This window comes from Patiria miniata, unplaced genomic scaffold, assembly GCF_015706575.1.
Source record: "Patiria miniata isolate m_02_andy unplaced genomic scaffold, ASM1570657v1 HiC_scaffold_3, whole genome shotgun sequence".
NCBI lineage: Eukaryota > Metazoa > Echinodermata > Asteroidea > Valvatida > Asterinidae > Patiria > Patiria miniata.
The window spans coordinates 248,961-272,489 of NW_024037069.1; the positions used below are offsets into that span (position 1 = coordinate 248,961).

The 23,529-nt window shown below is 41.4% G+C and overlaps 2 protein-coding genes across 2 annotated transcripts; one reads left to right on the forward strand and one right to left on the reverse strand.

Moving 5' to 3' along the window:
* Positions 1-4,823: 4,823 nt before the first annotated feature.
* Positions 4,824-9,560, reverse strand: LOC119738673 (serum amyloid A-5 protein-like). The gene is made up of 4 exons (XM_038213585.1): positions 9,454-9,560; positions 6,730-6,894; positions 6,005-6,115; positions 4,824-5,459 (listed from the first exon to the last, which is right to left on the reverse strand). The coding sequence occupies exons 2-4, from the start codon at positions 6,873-6,875 to the stop codon at positions 5,318-5,320; spliced, it is 399 nt and encodes a 132-aa protein (XP_038069513.1). The 5' UTR covers positions 6,876-6,894; positions 9,454-9,560; the 3' UTR covers positions 4,824-5,317.
* Positions 9,561-21,408: 11,848 nt separating this feature from the next.
* LOC119737236 (leucine-rich repeats and immunoglobulin-like domains protein 2) lies at positions 21,409-23,529 on the forward strand. The gene has a single exon (XM_038211434.1). It carries the CDS (start codon positions 21,409-21,411, stop codon positions 23,527-23,529), a length of 2,121 nt encoding a protein of 706 aa, XP_038067362.1.

The window sequence follows — 23,529 nt, forward strand, 5'->3', positions numbered from 1 at the left end:
AATTACTGGTTTTTTTATATGATGGGTGGTCACACCCCACCCTCAACTCCAAACAATGCACCTGGTGGGGGCAGGGGAGGTTGTGAAAAGGCAGTATGTGTAATTTAAAGTGTTCACTTGAAAACATATTTATTACATTTTTTTCGTTATAAATATATAAAAAGACAAGATCTAAATTCGTTGGCACGGGGGATTGGGCTGGGCCTAGCACGGTGTTGGGGGCGGAACTATGGCTCCCACTACTCATCCATTTGTCTGACAGGGATACACAGGGTGTTTTTGTTTGTGAAAATGTGCTAGATTCAGGAACACTTCCAATTATACGTGTATTACTCAAAACAAAGAAAAAAAATGAAAATACACTTTTAGGGGGGGGGGGGGTTGAAAATCACCATGTTTGGAGAGCTACTGCACAAAGGGTATACATTGTCCCAAAATCTCAACAGATATGAAAACACGAATGTCTGAACTAGCCTTAGGCAAAAGGAAATTATTCTGAGTGCCCTGGCAAGTGGCATTTTGGAGGGTTAGAAATGGGGTAGAAAAAAGGCAATTTTGTTGGTTGCAAAACATACTGCATTGTAGGACCTAAAGGTAATATAAAGGTGAATTTTCAAAATGTTTCTATTTTTCTGGTATTAGGGTAGGGATGATTCTTTGTCACGATATAGTTACTTTTGTGACATTACATCGCATTTTGACCTGATGACCTTTGAATGAATGAATGAATTTTTACAGCCTCAAAATTGGCCCCAAATGGCCAGAACATATAGTGGCCCGTTACCAAGGCAACGGACCTGCTGTGGATTTAAACATTATATTTTGGTAAATTACTCCCCAAGTCCTTTCATCGACAAAGTATTAAAAAAGTCTCTTTTTTTTGTTTTGTTTTTAGCGTTGACACTTATGAAGTATTTACACGAAATGACTGAAAGACATCTTTCTTTCATACCAGCACGTGTTTAAAAGAGAAGGTTTGGGGTCGAACTATTTAGCACTTTATCGCCCAGGGTCGAGTTACCCTTGGCATATCAATACCGGTATATGTTTTGATGGTTTCCATTTCAACGCCTTCTCTCTGTTTAAAATAGTGCTTACGTTTAAATTCATTCATTGAGATTTGTCAAAATGTTATGGCCAAACCCGGTTTCAGTTTTTCGTCACGATTTTCATTTCCTTGTTCACTTAGAGTCAAGATGAAGGCTTTTACCTGTTTGGTTCTTCTGGTGTGCCTGGGTGTCGTCTTCGCAGACGCAGCCAAGCCAGGTAATTTGCAAAAACACAAACAAAACCGACAACGTCTTATAGTGATATTGTTGCAGACCGATCATTTTTTCTTTGATCTTACAAATTACACCACGACATTGCAAGTTATTCAAATGAACACTTTTTTTATCTCCTCGGGCACTTCATGAGAAAATTAACGATCTTGAGCCCCGTGGACGATGTAAGATTTCGTTTGTTTGTTTAAGCAGTTCACTGCCATGCTATACCCTTTAAGAATATTATTTTGTGAAACGAATGTGCAGTAGCGGATCGAGGGGGAGTGTTGCACACCCCAACCCCGTTCAGCCGCTGAAACTATTTTCATGATAATTGTAAAATGCGGCCAAAAAAATGAAAAGTAACTCAAAGTTCCTCAATTTATTCTGAACTTTCCTCAGAATGGGGAATGTGGCATTCCCCCACACCCCCTATAGCAGGAGCAAGCGTTCACTCAAATATCAACCCCCGCCCCCGGTCTCCATGCTATTCCTGAAAGCTAGATCCGCCCCTAATGCGGGTTGTTCAGGCGGGTATTCTGTCCTTGGTATGATGTGTAGCCATACCCATCACACTAATATTGCAGAATATTCCCTGTTTTCAGTTAGCAGCCCGTTTGCAGCAATTGAAAACAAATTATTTTAAATGTTTCAAATTGCCCCCGTGGCGAAGTTTGCGTGTAACTTCATTCCGGAAGGAATCCATTTAATACCCGATACGATGAGCCTAAGTCGGACACACATCTCCACATCTTGTCCTGGATGCTGATTGAGATGACTCCTTACTTTTTTATATTATTCTCCTTTCAGTCTGTCTTTATTTAGGGGCCTGCCCTCCCGGAGAATATTGCAATTGGTTTCAGTGCAAGTCCCATTTTGAATAACTACACACAAAAACACGGTAAGCACCTTCCACGTAGTTATATCGTGATGTTTGCTTGTCCCCGAAGCTCAACCTGCGCAGTTTTCTGTCGACTTATCTTAATGGCTGACTGACTGACTCCCCGACTGACTGACCGACCGACCGACCGACCGACTGACTGACTGACTGACTGACTGACTGACTGACTGACTGACTGACTGACTGACTCCCCGACGGACTGACTGACTCACCGACTGACTCCCCGACTGACTCCCCGACTGACTCCCCGACTGACTGACTGACTGACTGACTCCCCATCAACTTGTGAATTAGACTTCCTTCAGTATCACCCCTCCCACAAAGTTGACTCGGATGACCACTTCAATGGACACAATAAGTCAGGGACCAGCTTTACTAGGCTTTGTTTATTTTCCTTCTTTGCATTTTTTGCAAGGCTTGTTGTATTTCAACGGCACTGCATCCGTCACATTACACACTTTTACAGCATATAATTTTTTTCTCAACATCAAAATGAACCAGAGGTTTGATGTTTTTGTTTTTGTGACAAACGCAGCAGGGTGAAAGGGCTCGAAAGTATTTCATTGGCCATTGTCCATTTCGGTTGTAAAAATTGTTCATGCAAAAACAGGAACGCAAGTTATTGATCTTAAAACCCTTTTCCGGTTTAACAACTTCTTCATTTGAACAACACATCCCTTTGGGATCGATATATTTCATTTTACATATTATTTACACGGGACTTCCGGTTTTATGACGTCATCAGTTTTATATGTGCTATAGAATACTGATTCGGTTTAGACAGGTTACCTTATTCAAAATAAAATGAAATGAACGTATCGAAATATTAAAATACAAGAACATTTAAAAATGTGTAAAATTGGTTATAGAGGTAAATTCCGGGTTGATGACGTGACAGCATTAGGATGCCTGATGTTATTTTTGGCAACGATGATCGCAAATGGGTACTAATCGCAAATGGGTACCGAATAGTGAAAATTAATACAAATTAAGCAAATGTGATAGTTTTCGAATCCTGACTTGTTTGTGTTGAGCGTCCTCCACTGAGTATATATTAGGATTCGTTTTGTTGTATTGTAATAAAATCCTTCCGATTTTAAGCTATATTCATTCATATTGACACTCACGTGTGTTGACAATCAGGACTGGAAAATGTGGCGAAATTCTCACGTCACCCCATAGAGATACTATGGGGAGTGTTGAGGGCTATATTTGATTAATCTAGTCTGTCAAAAATCTTCAAACAACTCAAGCCTCATATTCAGTGTCAACCAGCTGGAATGGGAGCATGCAATCATCAGACACGTTTGAGTGGGGACGCGCAAGAATAACTTGGCTACGGCCAGGAGTACCGCATGCGTCTATGGGGGAAGTGGCAGGGTCGTTTACATAATTATGGCCATGCTTGACAAAGCCCCTGGTTAAGGGTGCACTGAACCAATTCAAGCCCCATTGAAAAGAGTTTAAAATCAACAAAGTTCAGGGCGAAATAACATGCAAGCCGACATCACTGGGGTTTCTCAAACAAAAATTAAATTATTGTCTTGTACTTCATCTTTTTATTTCTTTTCAATTTTGGGTAGACTAGCCGATTACATTTTTTCATATTCACACCAAAACAAAATCACCTCCCGAAAAGTGATAGTTCCCAAGCCTGCATATAGCCGTTTTACAAGTGGCATCCTTCCACTTTCTCAGGCAAATAGGACCCATTTTTTCAACCGTAATTTTATCAAACCTGCCCTCAGATGAAAGCCCAAAAACTAGGGAGTTGATCCTTGGCTACATTTACACAATTCCACCGTTTTTAAAGCCAAACGGTCTCCGTTTTCAAAAGAAACTGTGGGTCACTTTTTTATGCTAATCAGCTCGCGTAGAAATTCTCACTTGAATTAGTTCACTGCACCCTTAACTACAGGATGACTAGTGAGTGCAACGAGAGGTTACCTAGCGCCCTCTCTTGTTATTACTAATAACGATCAAACCCCGCCCTCTCGTGATCCTCAGGCTATAATAAAGGTCAACCTCTCGCAGAATTTTTGTATTGTCTCTTTGCTTGCAGTGTGTGGACGAGAATGCATACACCCCCAACCCCTCCCAATACTCCACCCTGTTTTTTCAAGCACAGTTCTAGGTATCTCAAAGGAACACGTTGGCGGACCAGGGGCGGATCCAAGAATTTTCTCGAATGGGGTTTTCATCGGCCAAAACAATCTTAAATGTAGACAAGGATTTTGCCTTCAGACACATGGTCTCCAAAAACCAATAGTCGGGTGGAGCGGGGGGGGGGGGGGGGGGGGAGGGGGGAGGGGACTCTTACCACACTGTTAATTGGGCGCTGTTAAAATCTGACGATTATTAACACTACATCACATAATAGTGTACATATACCCCCTAACCAAGCTGGCTCTGTCGCTATTTTGTCCAAAGGCAGACCTTATTACCAGTAAAAAAAAATTGTGTGTTAGAGCGGGGGGGGGGGGGGGGTGGCATTTTTTTCATGAATTTCTGTGCGCCTGCGGACTTGCACAATTATATTTTGGTCTCTTTTTGATGTATGTGTAGATTTACCACTCTAGAAACGATGTAACTATATGACTTGCAATAATAGTACCTTCATTGGAGTCGATACTAAAAACAATACTTTGTCAAAACAGAAATTGTTTCTAATTTAATTCAATGTTTATCAAAAATGAGACAAGACAATTATGACAAAACTGACAAGAAGTTTACTTAACAACGTTACTTTCAACCTAAAAAGAAAAAAAAAACCACAGTATCTTAACACTTAGTGAAGATCACATTCTAAAGAACAACAGGATGATCGAGCCTTTTATTTATAACGAAAATCCGACTTTCGTTTTTTTAGCACAATCAAATTATTCAAGTCCGAGTTTCGATTTGTGTTCCTGGAACCTTCGTACCTAGTAGGGCCTATCTCTTTAACAAAAAAAAAAGTTTGATTTCCCTCTTTGAAAATTCAAAACCCCTAATTTTTCTGTGTAAGTATCCATAATATTATTTTTATTCAAAGCTCACAGATGTTAATGTTGACAAGGCTTAAGCTGGAATAAGAAAGATCTCATTGTGTTACAAAGGATCCGAAAGACTGCCACCGTGAAATGACGCAATCGCTCCAGGATGCATCCCGAAATTAGTATCTATCAGGGAGCCCATCTGGACGATAGACGTTGGGGTCGCCACCATTACGCCCCCACTCGTTAGCCTGTTGGTCAGCCCGGGTATCCTCAGCCCCACGCCCGCTGATGTCACCCTGCCATGTTTCACGTGCATTGCTGTATGGAGGAAGACGAACAACAATAGAGTGAAAACCCAATATATAATACTGTATGTCTACTTGAAACACAGTGTTTTTTTTATATAGAATGAGGGCGGTGTAACGACGGAATTTTCAAAATTTTCAAAATGGCTGCCATTACTTATTCTTCTACCTACCTTTTATTTCAAATGACATATCTGCAATGGCCTACATAGCCAAATATCTTTCTCATGACATACTCTTACTGTGTGCCAAACTCCATGTTTTTAACATCAAATGAAAAATCCTATCACATATCTGCAGCACTATTAATCACGAAACCTCTAGAGCCTTACTCCCTGCTCGATGATATAAAACTCGTTAAGGCTCGCCATAAAAAATTCAGTTCGCTGAGAGAGAGGCAAAGCCGAAAACAGCCGCTTGTATTTAAATAAAAAACCACCCGCTTGTTATCAGTTGCTTGTTATTTTTTTGTAAACGCCTCGTAAATGCGCCGATGTATGGGAAGTTATGTCAATATGGACGATGTTTTAAGACGGTGTCGTTGAGCTAAATCCTCACCTAATGACCTCTGCGGCCCATGCTCCCCCTGGTCCCCTTTGGGAAGCATCATAGTTGCCTCGTGCATGGAAGTACTTGTCTGAGCCGATGAAGTTAGCGTCACGCATGTCACTGTTGAGAAATCAAAGTGGGTTTATTTCTTTAAATATTTTCTCCACTCTACTATGTCGTTCATAATTGAAGTGTTCTATATTAACAAGAGGTTGTGGAATGCTCGAAGACATTTCCGTCATTTTTCGGCTATGTGTAGCCTAAGGTGTGATGAAATAAAAACGACTATTATGTCTGTCATGAAATGAGTACAAAAGGTACTTTTGAGAGCTGTTTTTCAGGTCCTGTTTCGACCCGAACGTGCAATTTGTGTAAAAGTCGTCGTTGGGGGCAGCAAACAAAACATAGTAAATCGTGACGTAACTTAAACAGGACTCCCGATGCAGCGTAGTATAAACAGCTCTCTAAAGTACCTTTTGTACTCATTTCATGACAGACACAGAAGTCGTTTTTATTTCATCACACCTTAGGCTACATATACCCGAAAAATGACGGAAATGTCTTCGAGCATTCCACAACTTCTTTAAATTAGAGTTCTCGAAATCCAGTTCCACTGCATATTAGAGTGCATGCCTTAAAATGTAGGAGACGAGGCTGGTTTGAGGAATGTCCCAGCCGAATCCATGTGCATCTCATCTGATAGTTTAATGTTGCAAAGGGGAAATGCTACCTACTCGTAAGCACGTGACATGTCACTTGCCCCCTGCCAGGCTTGACACACGAAATCCGTAGCCCTGTCGAGCCAGTCCGGCCAGGCCCTAGAGGGCGCCACGAAGAGGCCCAACATCAGAAAAGCAACCAGAAGTGTAGACTTGTTCATCTTTGATCGGTAGGTCCACCTGGATCAGGTAAAAATCGAAATGCCATGGAATTTCACGGTAGTCTGCCAATGGGGGACTTTTGAGACGTTGGTGGCAGGAAACACACTGGTCCTTTTCAATTGCTTACGTCATGATGCGAACAATGAAACAAGGACCGGTGTGTTTGCTGCCACCAACGTCTCAAAAGGACGGATAATTCTGCCTTTTACGGATTTCTAAATTCTGTGGAATAGGGGTTATTTTTTTTTTCGACCTCGTTTCCAAAAGTAACCCCTGGATTGGAAACTTGCTGACACCACCTGACACAGACGTACATGAAATGCTACCTTGCGCGCTCATATCCCCTAACCTCATATAAAAACAGTGCATTGATAGCTTTTGTATTGTTTGTGCTCCGTTTTTCTCAATTATTTCATAAATTATGACCGTGAGAAAGTTAAAAGAACTAGCCTTTTGGGGGTTTTCACCTCAACAATTGGGGGGTGGGGATGGGGGTTGTTTGGATGATCCAATGTCCAGCGGCGTAGCTTCGGAGGGCGTTGGGGGGGGGGGGGCATGGACCCCCATGAGATGTAGTTGCCCCTCCAACCAGTAGCCCCCCCCCCCCCGTAAATTTGGCAACCGTAGAAAAGGACAGGCATATAAGTTACCATGATAAAGGGATAACTTAAACTGCCTTTTTTCCCCCTTTTCGTTTTTTTCCCCCTAAGGGGCCATTCAGAATTTTCAATGTTTTAAAATTTCGATCTTTTTTCCAAATTGTGGGTGGGTGGGTCAAGCTAAATAATTGAAAATCGAAATTCACTTTCCATGGAAAAAAGATAAAAAAACAAAGAAAGATAGATCTTTTGACTTGCCTGAACTACGCGCAAACGTTCCGATATCGCGATGCGTGTTTCTTGTCCAACTTCGTCCCCTGTATGTACTGTCAGTGGCGTAGCCAGGATTTTTTCAGTGGGGGGGGGGGGGGGGGGGGCGCTGGGGGGGGGGGGTGCTGGAACATTTCATGGGGGGGGGCGTCATGTAGATCAATGATAATTTTTTTAGAAACTCAAAATCTCAATGGGGGAGGCGACTGGGGGGGGGCGACAAGGTTTCATGGGGGGGGGCTGTCGCCCCCACGCCCCCCCCCCCCCTCCCCATGGCTACGCCACTGCGGGTCATACAGTTAAAGTTTATGTAAACTTGTATGAAAAGTCAAAGAAAAGTAACTCCCATGATCTATTTGACACCAAGTTTGTGTTAACTTGCCGATAACGCCCTAAAAAATTATCCAGACAAATATGTTTATTTTGTAACATTTTATGTTCGTCTGTCGGTCTTCTTTGCTGTTATGTTTACTTTTAGGTACCTTCAATGGTACTATGTTTAATTAACCTGTTCATTTGTTTAATTAAACTAATAACGCACATATAGTTGCCAAATATGGCACTAACAAGTTTGAGGTCGGCAATTTCGTCTTTAAAAATCTGGGTACGTCGGGTTACTGTACACACAATTGTCCTGGAAACAACAGTACCAAAGTACAGAAAGTCGTACGCAAGAGCTCCCCAGCAAGTATCGCTGACGCCATTATGATTCCAAAATTTCTCACTGTGACACACAGTGAAATATCTAAACAGCGTCGTTGTATTGTGAACGTTGTATTATTCTTGCACACTTTTTGCAAGTCGACATAGATATCCTTGAACCACTGCCCCTGCTTTGCACAACAAGTGCACATGAATGAACGATTCGACTTTTCTTCAAAGAAATTTCTATGTACAGTCACCAGACTCTATTCAGTAAAGTCCCCGTCAAAACGAAAGTAAACAATCCACGTGCATAACGCACGGCTACACCATCGTACAGTGTGGCAGGGACACCAACAAGTAACACAACAACTAAACATGTTTTAAAAAATTGATAAATATTCTGATTGAATTTCGTTAAAAGATACTTGTTGGTGAGGTATCACATATTTTGTCACATAAAAGAGGAAGACCGACAACTTCACGCCGTCACTGAACTAGACACACATGTACATGGTGTTCAAGTACATGTACATGCAAGTGCATGTACATGTACATGTTCAGTTTTTTATTAATCGAAATTAGGGGTGGGTGGATGGGTCAAAATAATTTGGAAAAAAAGTCGAAATTTTAAAACATTGAAAATTCTGAATGGCCCCTAAAAACCCTGTTTTTTGCGATTGGTTATTTATTTAGCGCCCCTCCACAGTAAAATCCAGCCCCCAGGATGAGAACCACTTGGGTTGGACTCGAACCCACAACTTCCTGCCCTCACTCGGGAGGTAACACACCGAGTATACAGTGTTTATACGTCAGCGAAGGGCAAAAACTAATATCGACTTGTACATCAACCCGACGCAAATTCCATCGTATGAAAAAACATTAGGACCTATAGGGTGTTTTTTATCAACGCTTGAGGCACACCGGGTCACATTTAAAAAAGACATGAAACCAAGTGGAGAACATTACTGTTTGTCAAATCCTTTAAACATTCGTATTCCTAAACTGGCATATTTAATTGTAAAAAAACCTACCATAATTGCGAATGGTAAAGATGGAATCTTACCTGTTGGCCTGCCTCTGAGATAATCCTGCAGTAGGTTTCTGACACAAATTGCTGAAAGCTCGTTATTTTATTGACTATCGACCGGAATTGAAACTGTCTTGGGATTTCCCGGGTATTTCCCATACAAGTCAACGGGAGGACGTCCGGAAGCCAGACCAGCTGATAAAACGACTTTAGGCTTATCTGATTATAGATAGCGCAATTTGCATTTTCGGATTGTTCTTGGATGTGTAATTTCCGGTTAATCTTAGTCTGATGTAACACATAAACACAGATGTTGAATACAGGTCAGTGATCAACACAACAAGGCCACCAAAAAAAAACCACGTTTAGCGTCCCCGCCCGCTTCCTTTTGGAAGCCGCCTTCCTTTTTTTTTTTAAATTAATAAAAAAGACCGGAAATGATAGGTTAATGATTTTTTTTTCAAAAAAAAGTCATACTTTTAGAATGTAAAAGCTGATATGTCATTTCCTGAGTCCAAGTGGTGGCCATTGAAAATCAAGGCGGCGGCCATCTTAAAAAATAGTCCGGCCGGTCGTTATGAAAAATGGGTCGGGCGGCCATTTCGGGGAAAAAGGGCCTTCTCCTTCCTTTTATTTCAAAAAGGTTAGACGCTCAACACGTTTTGTTTTATTGGGCCTGACATGAACTGAATGAAGTAACAGATTAAAGTAGTTTGTACTTTTGATTTTAGCGACAGAGTGCTAAGTTCAGACTCATGTGTTTGTACTCCTAAAATAGCTTCGTTACAGCGCCCCCATTTCGCAAAGAATTAGACCTATGGCTTTATCTTATACAAGCTGGTTTACCCGATCATAGATCGGGTAGGGCGTAGTGTTGGGGATGAAAATGTGGGGAGTTAAATGTAAATGGGGGATATAGTTGGTGAGACATGCAGTTAAAGAATAGCAATTTCTGTGGTGTGATCTGAGGCAATTTCTGATCACTAAAACCAATTTGAGCAAAAGATCATCTGTGAAAGTTGTGAGTTCTGAGTAATTGAATCAGCTACATGTATTCTGAGCATTAGAATCATTATTGTAGGCTAGTACAATATTTTTATTCGGGGAAGAAAAAGTGTGGGGGGAGGGGAGACCAAACAATGTCCCCCCTCAAAATGTGTGTGTGTGTGTGTGGGGGGTCCCCTGTCCCCCGTCGATTTACGCACATGATAATTATATACCATGGCAACTGTCTGTAAATGTTGCCGTTGGTCTGTTAAATTGGCTTTTTGTGAGGCAGTCGCATTTGGAAAACGTAGTGAAAAGGTTACTGTAGTACACAGGCGAAGGCTGGTTGTACAGTTTGACAATAAATCATAATGCAATAAAACGTGAAGGTGTCATTTAAAAATGAAAATGTTGAGTGTTACCAAAAAATTACAAATGGTCTGAATCATGGAGGATGGTCATAATTAAGTTTCAGTATTGGACTCTTCAACAAACGTGAACTTGAACTTCTTACAATTTGCGAGACCGTCTGCGATTCAACTTTTATTCAAGTTGGTTCAACCATCTATATATAAGAGCAAGTTTTACTCGGCCTCCGAGAAATGTTTGCTTCTGAAAGGATCCGAGACCGCAGCGATCCTTCGTTGACCCAAAACAGGCCCCCGAAATTATAACACGACACTGAATTATACCATGGAGGAATTCTTATTCCTCCATGATTATACGTGCCGGGCAGCGAACTCACAACGCTCAGCCTTGGTGGTGGAAGCATGGAGCTGTAAACACATTATGGAAGCAACAGCACTCTATCACGTCACATGCTTGCGCTTCAAATAGCGAGCACCGTAGACCCAACCTCGTTTGCAGGGTGTGGAGCAGGCTGCAGTACGCGTTGCCATCGACAGTTTTGCATAGCCCGGAAATACTACGCAGTGTAGACTTTCGATTGGTCAGACCGCGCAAGGCATACTTAATATGTAGTCCTTCTGAGTATTCATTGCACTCGGCGCAGGGGCGGCAAGCGAAGCACATGAAAGAGTAGAGGCACTTGCTGGCCACGCACCATGGAGAAAAAATATTTTACCAAGGTCACCCCATACCACAATTTGGTGAACGCTTTTGCAGAACGGCCGAGTAGAACACGTAAACGGAACCCCTACGTCGAAGCCGCTGACCTCGCACAGTCTAGACACGCAGAAAAGCCAGCACAGGGGGCGGCCAGGCAGTCAACGCGAAAGCGCACACGACGGCAAATTCCTGCGCAAAATGCAGTTACGAAAAATAGACGAAACGGATCGCCGGTCCGTACGGGAAAATCAGGACGACCCGAAGTGTCCGACCCGGCGGAAGACACCCTCCGCATTTTTCCACGGACGTGGAGCGATTTTGGCGCCGCGGGAGCCCGATGTCTCGGATCCTTTCATGAGCAAACATCGTCTCGGAGGCCGAGTTAAACTCTCTCTTATATATATAGATAAATAGATGTGTTTAAGACAGCCAGTTATAGTATATATATTTCGAACTATTCATTAAATCAGAGTTCTGAGGCATAAAACTCTATTACGCAAGTTTTTTTTTGTCTTTTTTTTGGCCCAGGTTTTTTGTCGATTTTGTTCACTAACGCTTGCTCGCCAATCCCTTGATCGTGTGTTATTACCGGTGGTTATTTTTGTTCAACCTTTTGATTGCAACGTCTGGAGTGAACCTTTAGCAACCCTTTGCAAAATTAATCGATGTGTATTTTTCAAAAAAAGGCGAGTTTGATAATTTAAAGTATTTAAACAAGGACTTTAAACACAGTGTGTCATGAAACAGAATATCTTGCAGTAACACTTTTGTTAATAGTTTACACAACCTTCACCTGAATGATAACTATTTATGACTGGATATTGTTTTTAAAAAGTATTAACATCAACTTGATTTCATGTAATGCCGAACGGTCAAAACTGGATGGAGGTTATTTAAACTAGTTGATGATTTTTTTTCTTCCAGAAAACAGTGACAAGTTTTTGTTGAAATCTGAAACATCGGGTATCCGTATAAACCCTGCACCACATCCCGAATTAATTTGTGTTTGGGAAGTATTAAAACTGGTGTAGTGTGAATTTCGGACTATAAAATACTGATTCACTGGTAGTATTGCGCGTGCCTACGTAAGGAATGTGAACGTTCAACCAATGAAACGTTAGAAGGCACCGCATTTCATGGGAGTCCAAAATTCATGCGACACTGGATAAGTGTTTAAGACCAGCCAGCCATGTCTTTATCATCCTTTTAAGACCAGCCAAGTGACAGGCTCTTGACCAATAGGAATGGGTAAACTGTATTAGGTATTTATGAATATAGTTTAAATTGAGTGAAAACAAGGCAAGGTAACATAACCCTAGTAAAGCTGGTCCCAGAGTGCACAAATGCTATTCAATATGAGGCCGTGCGCAAGAAATCTAGCGCAAAAAAAACAAAAACATCATAAGCTTTCGCCGACAATTGGACCAAGGCGTTCGATCGGATCCAAACGTAGTCTGGTTTTCAGACAAAAAGATTCTGACTATTCCTGATGAATTTAGACATGAACGTCGGGAATAATTGTCAGGTCTAGGAACCAGCACAAATCCAAATGATTTGCACATTAGCCGCATGAGGTCGCTGTTCGCGCTGTATTTTCACAAGCACTGCATTTTGCCGCCACTTACCGTACGGACGTATAATGAAGAACGCCTTGACCAAGGCTACTGCTAGATATAAACAAAGCAGGCAATACGCTTTTGAATGGTAACACACAAAGTCATACACAATAATCAATTCTCTTAAAATTTCACAGTGAACTTGGATCATTTTTTGTTGTTCAGAAGAAAATTAGTGACAATTTTGGAAAAACTTCACACAAACACACTTTTTTAGAAATCGTCATTTTTTCACTTTTGGAGGTATTTTTTTTCACCACAAATATACACAGTGTGAATCCCAGATACCCTGGCTACTTAAAAATAAGAAAATTCCAAAATCGATTTTGATGTGATTTTCCACACATTATATAGGCAACTTTGGACACCGACAACTCAAAACTAAGTTTTGGGGGACATTCCTCATTTAGCCTCAGCAGGTAACATATCCAGAACGCCTATTTTTTTGAAGTTGTTTCATGCATGTGGCCTACACGATTATTAATCGCTAGAGGGGTGAAACACTTGCGAAAAACCCTTTTGGGAAAAAACGGGAAAATTCCCATCCGGCTCTTTATTATGGCAACCACGTTGGTCCTTGGTTATAAGGTATTACACTCAGAGACAAAAACAAATAAGATAATGAATTCCTTTAAATGAGCAATAATAATGGTTGGCCTTAAAATAACATGTTCAATTAATTGTAATTACGCTTGGTTATTATTATTATTTTTAAACATGCGTGGGATGTACAAGAAAATTGGAGATACAAATATATTCCCCTGCCACAAGGTTGCCAAAAAATAAATAGACGGACTCAAAATCAGGAACTAACCCTTAAAAAAACTAAGAATTACGGACGAAAAATAATAATGTTTACTTCAATCCGTCATGAATGCCAAGGAAAGAAAGGAAATCAGGGCTCGGGTAATGACATGTGACTGATGAGTAATCATCATTGACTTGAGGCTTCCACGGTGGGCAATGCAAAGTGGTGAAATAATCTGATTGTTTTAGTAGCAAAATGTGAACTAGAATATGGAGATCTACGGGTGGCATGCAAGGTCATTTTTAATGGGAAGGGGGTAAAAAGTTCGTGAAAAGGGCACTTGCACATCCGTGCTTAAATGTAGACAGGGTTTTTTCTCTCCGCACATTTAATCTCCGTTAAATCAAAAGTAGGAGGGGGGGGGGGGAGTGGTGGGTTGGTACCATCTTCCAATGGGGGTGTTGTTCAAACCGGACGATAATACACACTATTTAGGCTTAGCGCTTTAAAGGGCGGCACAATTGGCAACAGTCGAGCGAATTCCAATATGGGCACTCATAAAAGGCCCCTGGTTTAATACAAAAACGGCCCTTTTTTAAACAAGGCTCTCTTTACAAATATGGGGGGGGGGGTAAAGCTGGTTTAAAAAAAGGCACTTGTGTGGAAAGGGCAGTCTTAACGATATATTGGAGGTGGGGTTTAGAGGGTCTTCCCTCCCTTCCACCTTAGGCCACAACAATTTGAAAAAGTCATGCAGAAAAAATAACACCAAATGCCCATGCCTGCATTCTTGATCAAAAGCTAGATCCGCCCCTGGTCTCGTATAATAATTAATATGCATATACGGTAAGACAACAAACTGGTAAATTGTCATTTGCAAAAAAAAAATAACTTTGACAGAACGAAAACAAAGATTTCGGTGGTAGGTTTGAGTCTTAAAACTGCCTATTTTCTTTGAATAACATCCAGCAAGAAAGCAGATAACCAAGGGGCGGGCCATAGTAGCATGTCCCCCCTTTTGCCTTCGCCCTTTAGCCTTTAAGGGTGGGAAAAAAATCAGCGGTTACTGTTAAAACGCATTGAATGCCGCCCCATCCATTGCGAGCCTCCAATGTATTATAAACGCCCGGTTGCAAACAAATTATCATTTTTTTATTTGGTAAAAATATTGTTCAAATAACACAGGCCAGATGTGAAAATATCCTTATTTTCCTTCGTCTTGACATAATAAAAAAAAATGTCGGCACAATGTTTATATTATTTTACAAGATCGTATCACAAACGTCAGACAACTACAGGAAATATCGAAATACTCTCGGTTTTAGCTGATTTTTACCATTTCGACTTCCGCCTACATTCAGATCAGACGTACGAAGTGCAAGTCTCCGATCAGCCGTTTGTTCTCTGATATTTTTGAAATTTCTATTCTATTTCATTCCAAGTTTGTCTTTAAGGGACAGGGTGCAGACTCAACAAAGATTCTTTCTTTTCTATTTGGAAACCATTTTGAATCTGACAGTGAAATGGGAAATGAAGAGCTAGGCTATATGATCCCATTATCTGGGAGATTTTGGATTTTGTTTGGCAATAAGCAACTTCAAATATTTTTGGAGAAAGCGTATTCCGAATGATGCACTTTTTCATTCAAAACTTTCTAACCAAAAATATATAAAACGATTTTGTTGTGTGCTTAACGCATTTCAAAGATTTTTTTCCGCATATCACATCGACATCAATCTTTTAACCCAAATCCTTGACATATATCAGAAAATAGTTCCCGTAATTGTGAAATAATACAAAATTATCAATTTGAAAAGGAAGATATATTGTACATAGATCGTCACAAATCAGTAATGCTTCAATAACGTACTTCAATATTTCCGTATTGATATTAAAAGGGAATATACAACATTTGCAAACATCAAAATCAAAACTACCACATTATCACGAAATACCTTACAGGAATGATAGTGAATAACCGTTTAAAAAGTCATATAAAATCCTAGAACCTGGTGTGCTGACATTTTAAAGAAAAGTATGATATTTTTTTTTTCAAACGCTGGTCGGCCGACTAGTGTTGAAAAGAAACTTGGTTTTGTCCCCAAATACTGCTCCCAATTTACCATATTTAGTCAGTCGATTACACACCTATGAATGGGTACAAGCTAGCTAGACTAGTTCCCTGACCTTACAATTCCCCACGTCTGTAAATTGCTCCGTTTCAACTTAAATGGGGTCAGGAAACCTGCCTACGGGAACACGATTGTTTTTCTTGGGTTTTCCAGCACCAACGAACCCAAAACTTCACACAAGTCAGTGCAACAATATTTGCTATGAAATACCCCCCCCCAAAAAAAAATAAATCCATCCATTTCTGAAAATTACAGCAAAAGAAATGTTGTATACTCCCTTTACATTGAGAAATATTGGTAAAACAAGACAATGAAACTTCGTGTCTGTCATTTGAATATCGGTTCTGAATCCCCCTGTTTTGGCGTATTTTCAACTTTAATTTTCAAAGTCCTAGTTCATGCGGCTTAGAATAGATACAAAAACAAGATATGTGGGGCTTATTTTTAGACAATGGCATCAAAATTTCACGCAGGTGAGAATAAGGTCTATACTATTATAGCTCTGAATCCAGTCCGTATTTTTTACTTTAACTTCTGTTTGAGAGTTTTCAAAACTCAATTTTCATAAAATTATGGCCGTGCAAAAGGCCCCAACAGGCCGTATATATACTTAAGCCAATGAGGGCGCTGTAACGAGGTCATTTCTCTGGATACAAACAGTAGAAATGTCAAGTTTATTGAAGCAATTTAGCAGCTTTGTACTCTAATCTTATTTATTTTGAAAATAATACTGCACGATTTTTTCAATAACCTGAGATTACCGAATTGTTTGTAAACCTCAAACATCAGCGCCTCCATCTCCCCCCCCCCCTAAAAAAAATATGGCCCATTGTTCATTTAATCGTTGTAACAAGACCGGTGTTCTTTGGAGTCTTCATCATTGCTTGTTCTCTATTATATGTATTTCATCTCGCGAAGTTTCTATCCTAAATTAATTTTAATGAGCACCATAATTATTTTGTTTTATTTTTGATGATTTTAACCTCAGTGAGGACTACGCATTCATCTAGGCCAGCTTAGAATAACAATTAAGTAGGACAAACAGGAACTTGGCTTCGAGTTCATCAAAAGGACAATATCAACGGAGCATAAGGCTTTGATAAATAAATACCAGTTGCATTCCCCGTTGATAATTGACAGATATTTTACATGACGTTAAGATTGTATTGATTTTATTTTAAAAATCCCTACTCTTCGTGGATGTATCATTTCTATATGAAATGCCTCAAGATCTCTTCAGTTCGACAAGGAACTGCAATAGCACTAAGCCTTTGAAAAAAAGACAAGGCAGGCCTAGTAAAGTTGGTCCAAGAGCGCATCAATTCTTTTCCATCGATTTAGATAGGCTGATCACTGTCTTTTCATGCATCTGGGCCAAACTTTATGGCGCTGCTTAAAGGTTAGCAGAAAAGGCCATCACAAGGTTTTCAGTCTCAATTTGAGCAAAAGCACTAGCTATTCAAATGAACTAAGACAAAAGCATTCCTTTGTGATTGTTCATCCGGTTACTTATGACTGGATTTAAGAAAGGACTTGATACTGGACTCGAGACTGGACTTGTGAATGGACTTGTAAAAGGACTTGTGATGGACTCAAATACAACAATATAGAAGAAAACTGTGCCTACCTTAAGTATTATAACACCTCATCCACAGAGTCTGTGTTTTGATTGGCCGAGAGCGAGTCACATGATACTTTCTATTTTTGCTATCTTTCTGTGCACGGCCAAAAGTACTATACCCATAGCAACCAAAGTATATTATATAACCGACATACAGATCCTCGTCATTAAGTGGTGGAACTCACATCACATGACATTCGTTATTACTATACCTCATACATATTCATGATCGAGAGCCGAACGTTCACTGGTCAATTCATCATCACGTGCCAGATGTTATTCTTGCTGTTTACCAAACGCGCGCGCGAGGATTCACGCACGTTGTAAATACGCATGCGTAGTAGACTGTCGCATGGGTTACCCGTGCGACAGTCTACTACGCATGCGCTTTACAGAGCAATCGAGGAACTGTCGCACGGGTGCAGTACGCACGCGCGAACATCGCACAGGAGAGATGCATGGTTGCACGGTTCGCGTAAATGTTAATTTACAGAGCTCAATGATGCCGTACTGGAGAAAATGTATAGACCGTGTAAAGATGTCTCCTGTACAAAAGAAAGTTGTACACATTGCAAACAACTGTATTTACAACTGAAGTAACTGTATTATATTGCAAACGAACCGAACTAGTAATTGAAGTTAAATCTTTTGGGTAAGATGTACAAGTTTCCCCGAATTATGTTTTAGGTGCATAATAATAAAACCAAATTTGGCAGCTGAATATGTATGAGGTATAGTAAAACAAATATAACATGGTTTATTTCGGGTGGACAGTCGATATTAGCTCCCCTCGGTATTGGAAGTTGACAAACTAGTTCCCTCGGCTTCGCCTCGGGAACTAGTTTGTCAACTTCCAATACCTCGGGGAGCGAATATCGACTGTCCACCCTCAAACCATGTTATATTTGTATATTGCTCCCATTCACGCCGCGGCTCAAAAAGTACTATCCGCCCATGGGAAATGGGAAATACTATTCAACAGTTAGGATCATGACGCGGTATTTGTGTGCAAATGCATGCTGTTGTGCGCGTTCAGCGTTGTGCGTAGCGCGTATTGTTCCAAAGAGCCAGCGCTACAGCATTGGGTTCAAACTTTTTCGTGAAGGGGTAGTTTGGAAGAGAGAAATACATTTTCCTCCAGTTTTGTATTGAAATAAAAGTTCAAATTTATCAAATGACAAGGATCAATATGTCAGTTATATAAAACAAATATGGAGTGGCTTTAAATTGTGAAATGGGAGGAACATTATCGCTCGGTAAAATCTGGACTTTTCCAGTTCACTCGGCTTCGCCTCGTGAAATAGAAAAGTTCAGATTTTACCTTGAGATAATATTCCTCCCATTCCACGCTGAGCCACTCAATATTTGTATACTATACCATTGGCAACCAAAGTACTATTTCCACGGCGCGGTATTTGTGTGTAAATTCATGCTGGTGTGCGCTTTGCGCGTTGCACGTAGCGCGTTTTGTTCCAAAGAGAGCGCGCCAAAGAGTTGGGTTCAAACATTTCGCGAAGGGGTAGTTTGGAAGAGGGAAATATATTTTCTACCACGTTTGTATCAAAATTGAAGTTTATTGCAACTGTGTTCAGATTTAAATAATTTAAAATATTAAAACCAAGCAGAATCTGTGGGTGAAGTGTTATAAAACAAATATTGAATGCTTTATCTCGTGGTGAAGTAAAACTAGCCTCCCTCGGTGATCCATGGAGCATTCTATTTTCCCTCGGCTTCGCCTCGGGAAAATAGAATGTCCATGGATCACCCCGGGGGGTCTAGTTTTACTACACCACTCGAAGCATTCAATATTTGTATACTATACTGTTATAAAATATTGTCCAAAAGACCTGACACGTAGTGACGTAATGGCTTTGTTTACATATGCGCTTTCCTATGGGAGCGAAGTCGAGACGCCAGGTAAAGTGGGGACCGTCTACTGCATAGGAAAGCGCACATGTAAAGAAAGCGTGACGTCAGTACGTCTCAGGCCTATTACATGACATACAAAGAGACGCAGAACGCGCAGAATCTGAGACAAACAAAACTTAACGTACACAATTACATAGCCCCGTCCACTGCGCACGTGGGCAAATTACCACGTGCTCCTCTCCAATGCCACGCTGCATTTTCCTGCTGCGCGCATCATACGCGCGTGCACGCATGTCGGACATAAATCAAGGCTGTGATTGGTCAGTACACCATGGGGCGGTGCCTACTGGATCGGTCCATTTCATGGCGTGGATGTGCTAATGTTGCGCGCGCATAGAGATTTCTATTGTTACGTCACATATTCAACCGACTTTTTCTTCTGAAGTTAAGCGTGCTTTTGTTGTGCTTACTGCTTATGGTCTACATGAAAAAGTGCCATGAAATTGGGTCCAGCTGGTGTACACAAATAGATACAGATCACTAGTGTGCATCAGACTCAAAATGGCGGTTTATTGTGCACAAAAGAAACACATGTTTACTCATGCATTTTATAAAATTTTAAAGAAGAATATCCAAAACTTAGAAAACAGTGAATATTTCGAGAAAACAGTGAATAATCATATCAAGTATCACGAATCTCGATTTCGACAACACCACCTCTTATTAAACAATCAGTCAATTGACTGATCGTTGGATATATCACCTATATTTCTTGATTTCCTCAAAATGGGTGACCGCCAGAGGGAATAATCTCACGGGGTGTTTATTCCCAGTACAACTTGTGATCCAAGTAAGCTATTTATTCATAATTTGGGAGGTTCCTTTAAAATGCAAATGATCATTTAAGCCCGGTTCATACTTCACGCGAAAGCAAGTGCGAAGCGAAATTCACGTCGTCATCAATGGTGGACGCGCTTCGAACGTATTGTTGACGTCACGAAATTTCGCTTCGCTTTCGCTTTCGCGTGAGGTATGAACCGGTATTTATGCCTTTTAAAGTCTAATACTGACCGTTGACAGAGGGGTCAACCTAAAAGAAAATATCAAACCGGATGCGTATCGCCTACGTACGTGTCCGTTCTGCGTGTGCTTGTGAGTTCGACTAATACGATCTATGCCTACAATTAGATACGTCTCCGAGATCACGCGTTGCCCAGGGGGATGGGTCCCAACAAACCTGGCCTAGTATGTAGCGATACGCACGGTGCACAATTATTCATCAATTTTTCATCCGTTGGAAAAGAAAATAACGAAATCCGTCACTTTCCTTTCTGAGAGATGACAAAAGTCAGTGTTACGAAGCACTGTCCAATATCAAGTATAATTTATTCTACTTAATGTTTGGGAAATTTGAACTAGAAAATATTCAACTCAAGACACATCACTATTGGAAATGACCCCACGTGACGTCACACTTCTACTGCGTATATTTAAAGACATGCGATGCAAGAGGCCGTTGCTTGTCCTATTTTACACGTGTGTTATGAGGTCAGGTCTCCGGTTTACTCCTTCTGGAGAACACAATCAATGTCGTAACTACAAGGGCCACGGAGGGGGGGGGGGGCAGGGCAGGGGGAGGAGGTACGTGTTAACCCTAGTAACGCTGCTGCAATCAATAGTAGTCATAAAGCGCCATCTACTGTTCACGGACGCAATCCATTGCGTCTTGTGGGAAACATCCCATCCGTGTCCCGTAATTATCACACAGAGTCCATAATAGTGATCTGGTTCAATATTTAGCTATATACAGTCAAGCTATTTAGTCATTCTATATAGTCATGCTTCTGAGAAGTAATCCACTCTTTACTTTACATCAAGAACGTGAAGACACCACATACATTCTCGAAATTAATACTGGATTATTTTTGTACTTTTGCATTTCAGTAGAAAATGGATTCGTCTGTCATGGCCTTGATTCTGTTCTTCATTGGCGTTCATAACGGAACTTGTCAATCATCTACCTGCCATGCGCAGTGTGATTACGACCACGTGACTGCAAGGACCGACTGCTCCTTCCGTAATCTGACCTGTATCCCCGTCAACTACCCAGACTCTCTCATCATGGATCTCAGCCACAACAACATATCAGTACTTGACGACTTCAGCGCCGGGATATTTACAAGATTGGTTGAGCTGTACCTTGACTACAACGACATTCGTAGGTTTTCCATCAGCGTACACGAGACACCTTTTCCGTCACTGATAAGCTCGCAGTTCAACCGAATTCGTAACGTCCGATTACATTACCACTATTCCACTCGTTCTAGTGAGCCTCTTGATTTGAAATTAGATAATAATGAAATCGATAGTGTCGATACAGAAGTATATTTTAATGGTGATATTAAAAATGTATTTAAATTATCCTTAAGCCACAACCGACTTCGATACTTCCGTTCAACGGCAGTCTGGGAGGAGGTAAATATGTCTAGCAACGGACTACGGGTTTGGGAACGGATCAGCTACTTTATTGAGGGTCGTGCACGGATTGACCTCATGCAGAAACTGGACATAAGCAACAACTCCTTTGATTCCCTGATACAACCAGGTTGGGCAGAAGGTCTTCAGATCTTATACGCTGATGACAACATCCTGGCCAACCTGTCCTCTACAACCCTACAAGGATTCACCAACCTGACGGAGCTCCATCTAGCAAATAATCGACTCGTGTTCATCTCATCAACCGCTCTGAGTCAACTCACGAAGCTACGGTCTCTGTATCTCGATGGCAACGCCCTGACGTCATTGTTTGGTGGCATATTCCTCAACCAAGCTGACCTAGTGGAGATTTCCATCATAAACAACCACCTCTGTGATTTACATCCGGATTACTTCCTTGGTCTGGACTCGCTGGAACGTCTGCATCTCGCTGGGAATCGACTGGTTTACGTGAAATCAGAGATGTTTCGGCAAATGCCTGGCCTCGTCACTATGGACTTCTCTAAAAACACAATTAATGTCTTTGACATCACAAATTGTAGCCTCCTCATCAACTTACAGAACGTCCTGCTAGCTCACAATTCCATTCATGACATCAGTTACATACTTGGTCACTGCGATAACTTTGAAGTCCTGGACTTGAGTTTCAATCAAATCAGAGTGGTTCCTGGTGACTCTCTTACTGTAGGGGGAAGAAGCAGAGCACTATCCAGACTTGAGCTTGAAGGCAACCCGCTCCAGTGTGACTGCCGGTTGACAGGCCTACGTGACTGGCTTCTCAACAATCCCCCGTCTGTTCTCCCTCGATGTCAAGGTCCACCGCAGAACTCAGGAGCAGTGGTTACAGACTTAGACATACCTGATTTCATCTGTGATCCTCCAAAGGCCGTGAGTAAAGTGAACCATCTTAACGTGATAGTCGGTCAGGCAGCGACTCTCTCATGCACAGCGACTGGTATACCCATTCCCAACATAACATGGCTGAACCCCAACAGTACGGTGATACCAGACAAATGGCAGGACAGATATTTCTTTTCAAGAGGCATGACTTTGCACATCATTTCAGTTGAACTATCTGATCGAGGCATGTACACGTGTTTGGTCCAAAACATCCTGGGTGAATTTGACAGAGCTGTGGTCAATCTGACTGTTTCCGCAGAACTGAAATCAACACACGCTAGCGTCTCTTTGGCTGCGGCTGTTCTCCCCACCATGTTTATCACCCTAATTGTCACACTCGCTTTCGTCGCCTTGGTCATCTCTCTCCGTCGTCGTTATAAGAAGAAAGATCATTGTACTTCAGCAGTGGAAGGGGTCAGGGGTGGTTCAAGGCTTTCGGTTGGTTTCCGTAAAACTGTATCTACCAGATCAGACGAAGGCTACGTCAACGAACCCATCGAGGGTGAGTACATGACACCAACCTGTAAGGAGGACACAGGGGAGGAATACGAGGTACCATCTACGGCAGCTGGGCATCCTTCTGGAAGATACCAGAGGCACCTCTGGGTCATCCCATCAGCAGGGATGGACGATGCCGACGTCTACGAACCAGTCAACATCGGTGGTGAAACATAA

Bases quoted from the DNA above. Each gene is read 5' to 3' on its own strand.
- LOC119738673 (XM_038213585.1), bottom strand. From the start codon at position 6,875: ATGAACAAGTCTACACTTCTGGTTGCTTTTCTGATGTTGGGCCTCTTC. The intron at 6,116-6,729 runs GTAGGTAGCATT...ATTTCTCAACAG, and splicing joins GACATGTCACGTGCTTACGA to TGACATGCGTGACGCTAACT. The intron at 5,460-6,004 runs GTGAGGATTTAG...TCCTCCATACAG, and splicing joins TGGGCCGCAGAGGTCATTAG to CAATGCACGTGAAACATGGC.
- LOC119737236 (XM_038211434.1), top strand. From the start codon at position 21,409: ATGGATTCGTCTGTCATGGCCTTGATTCTGTTCTTCATTGGCGTTCAT.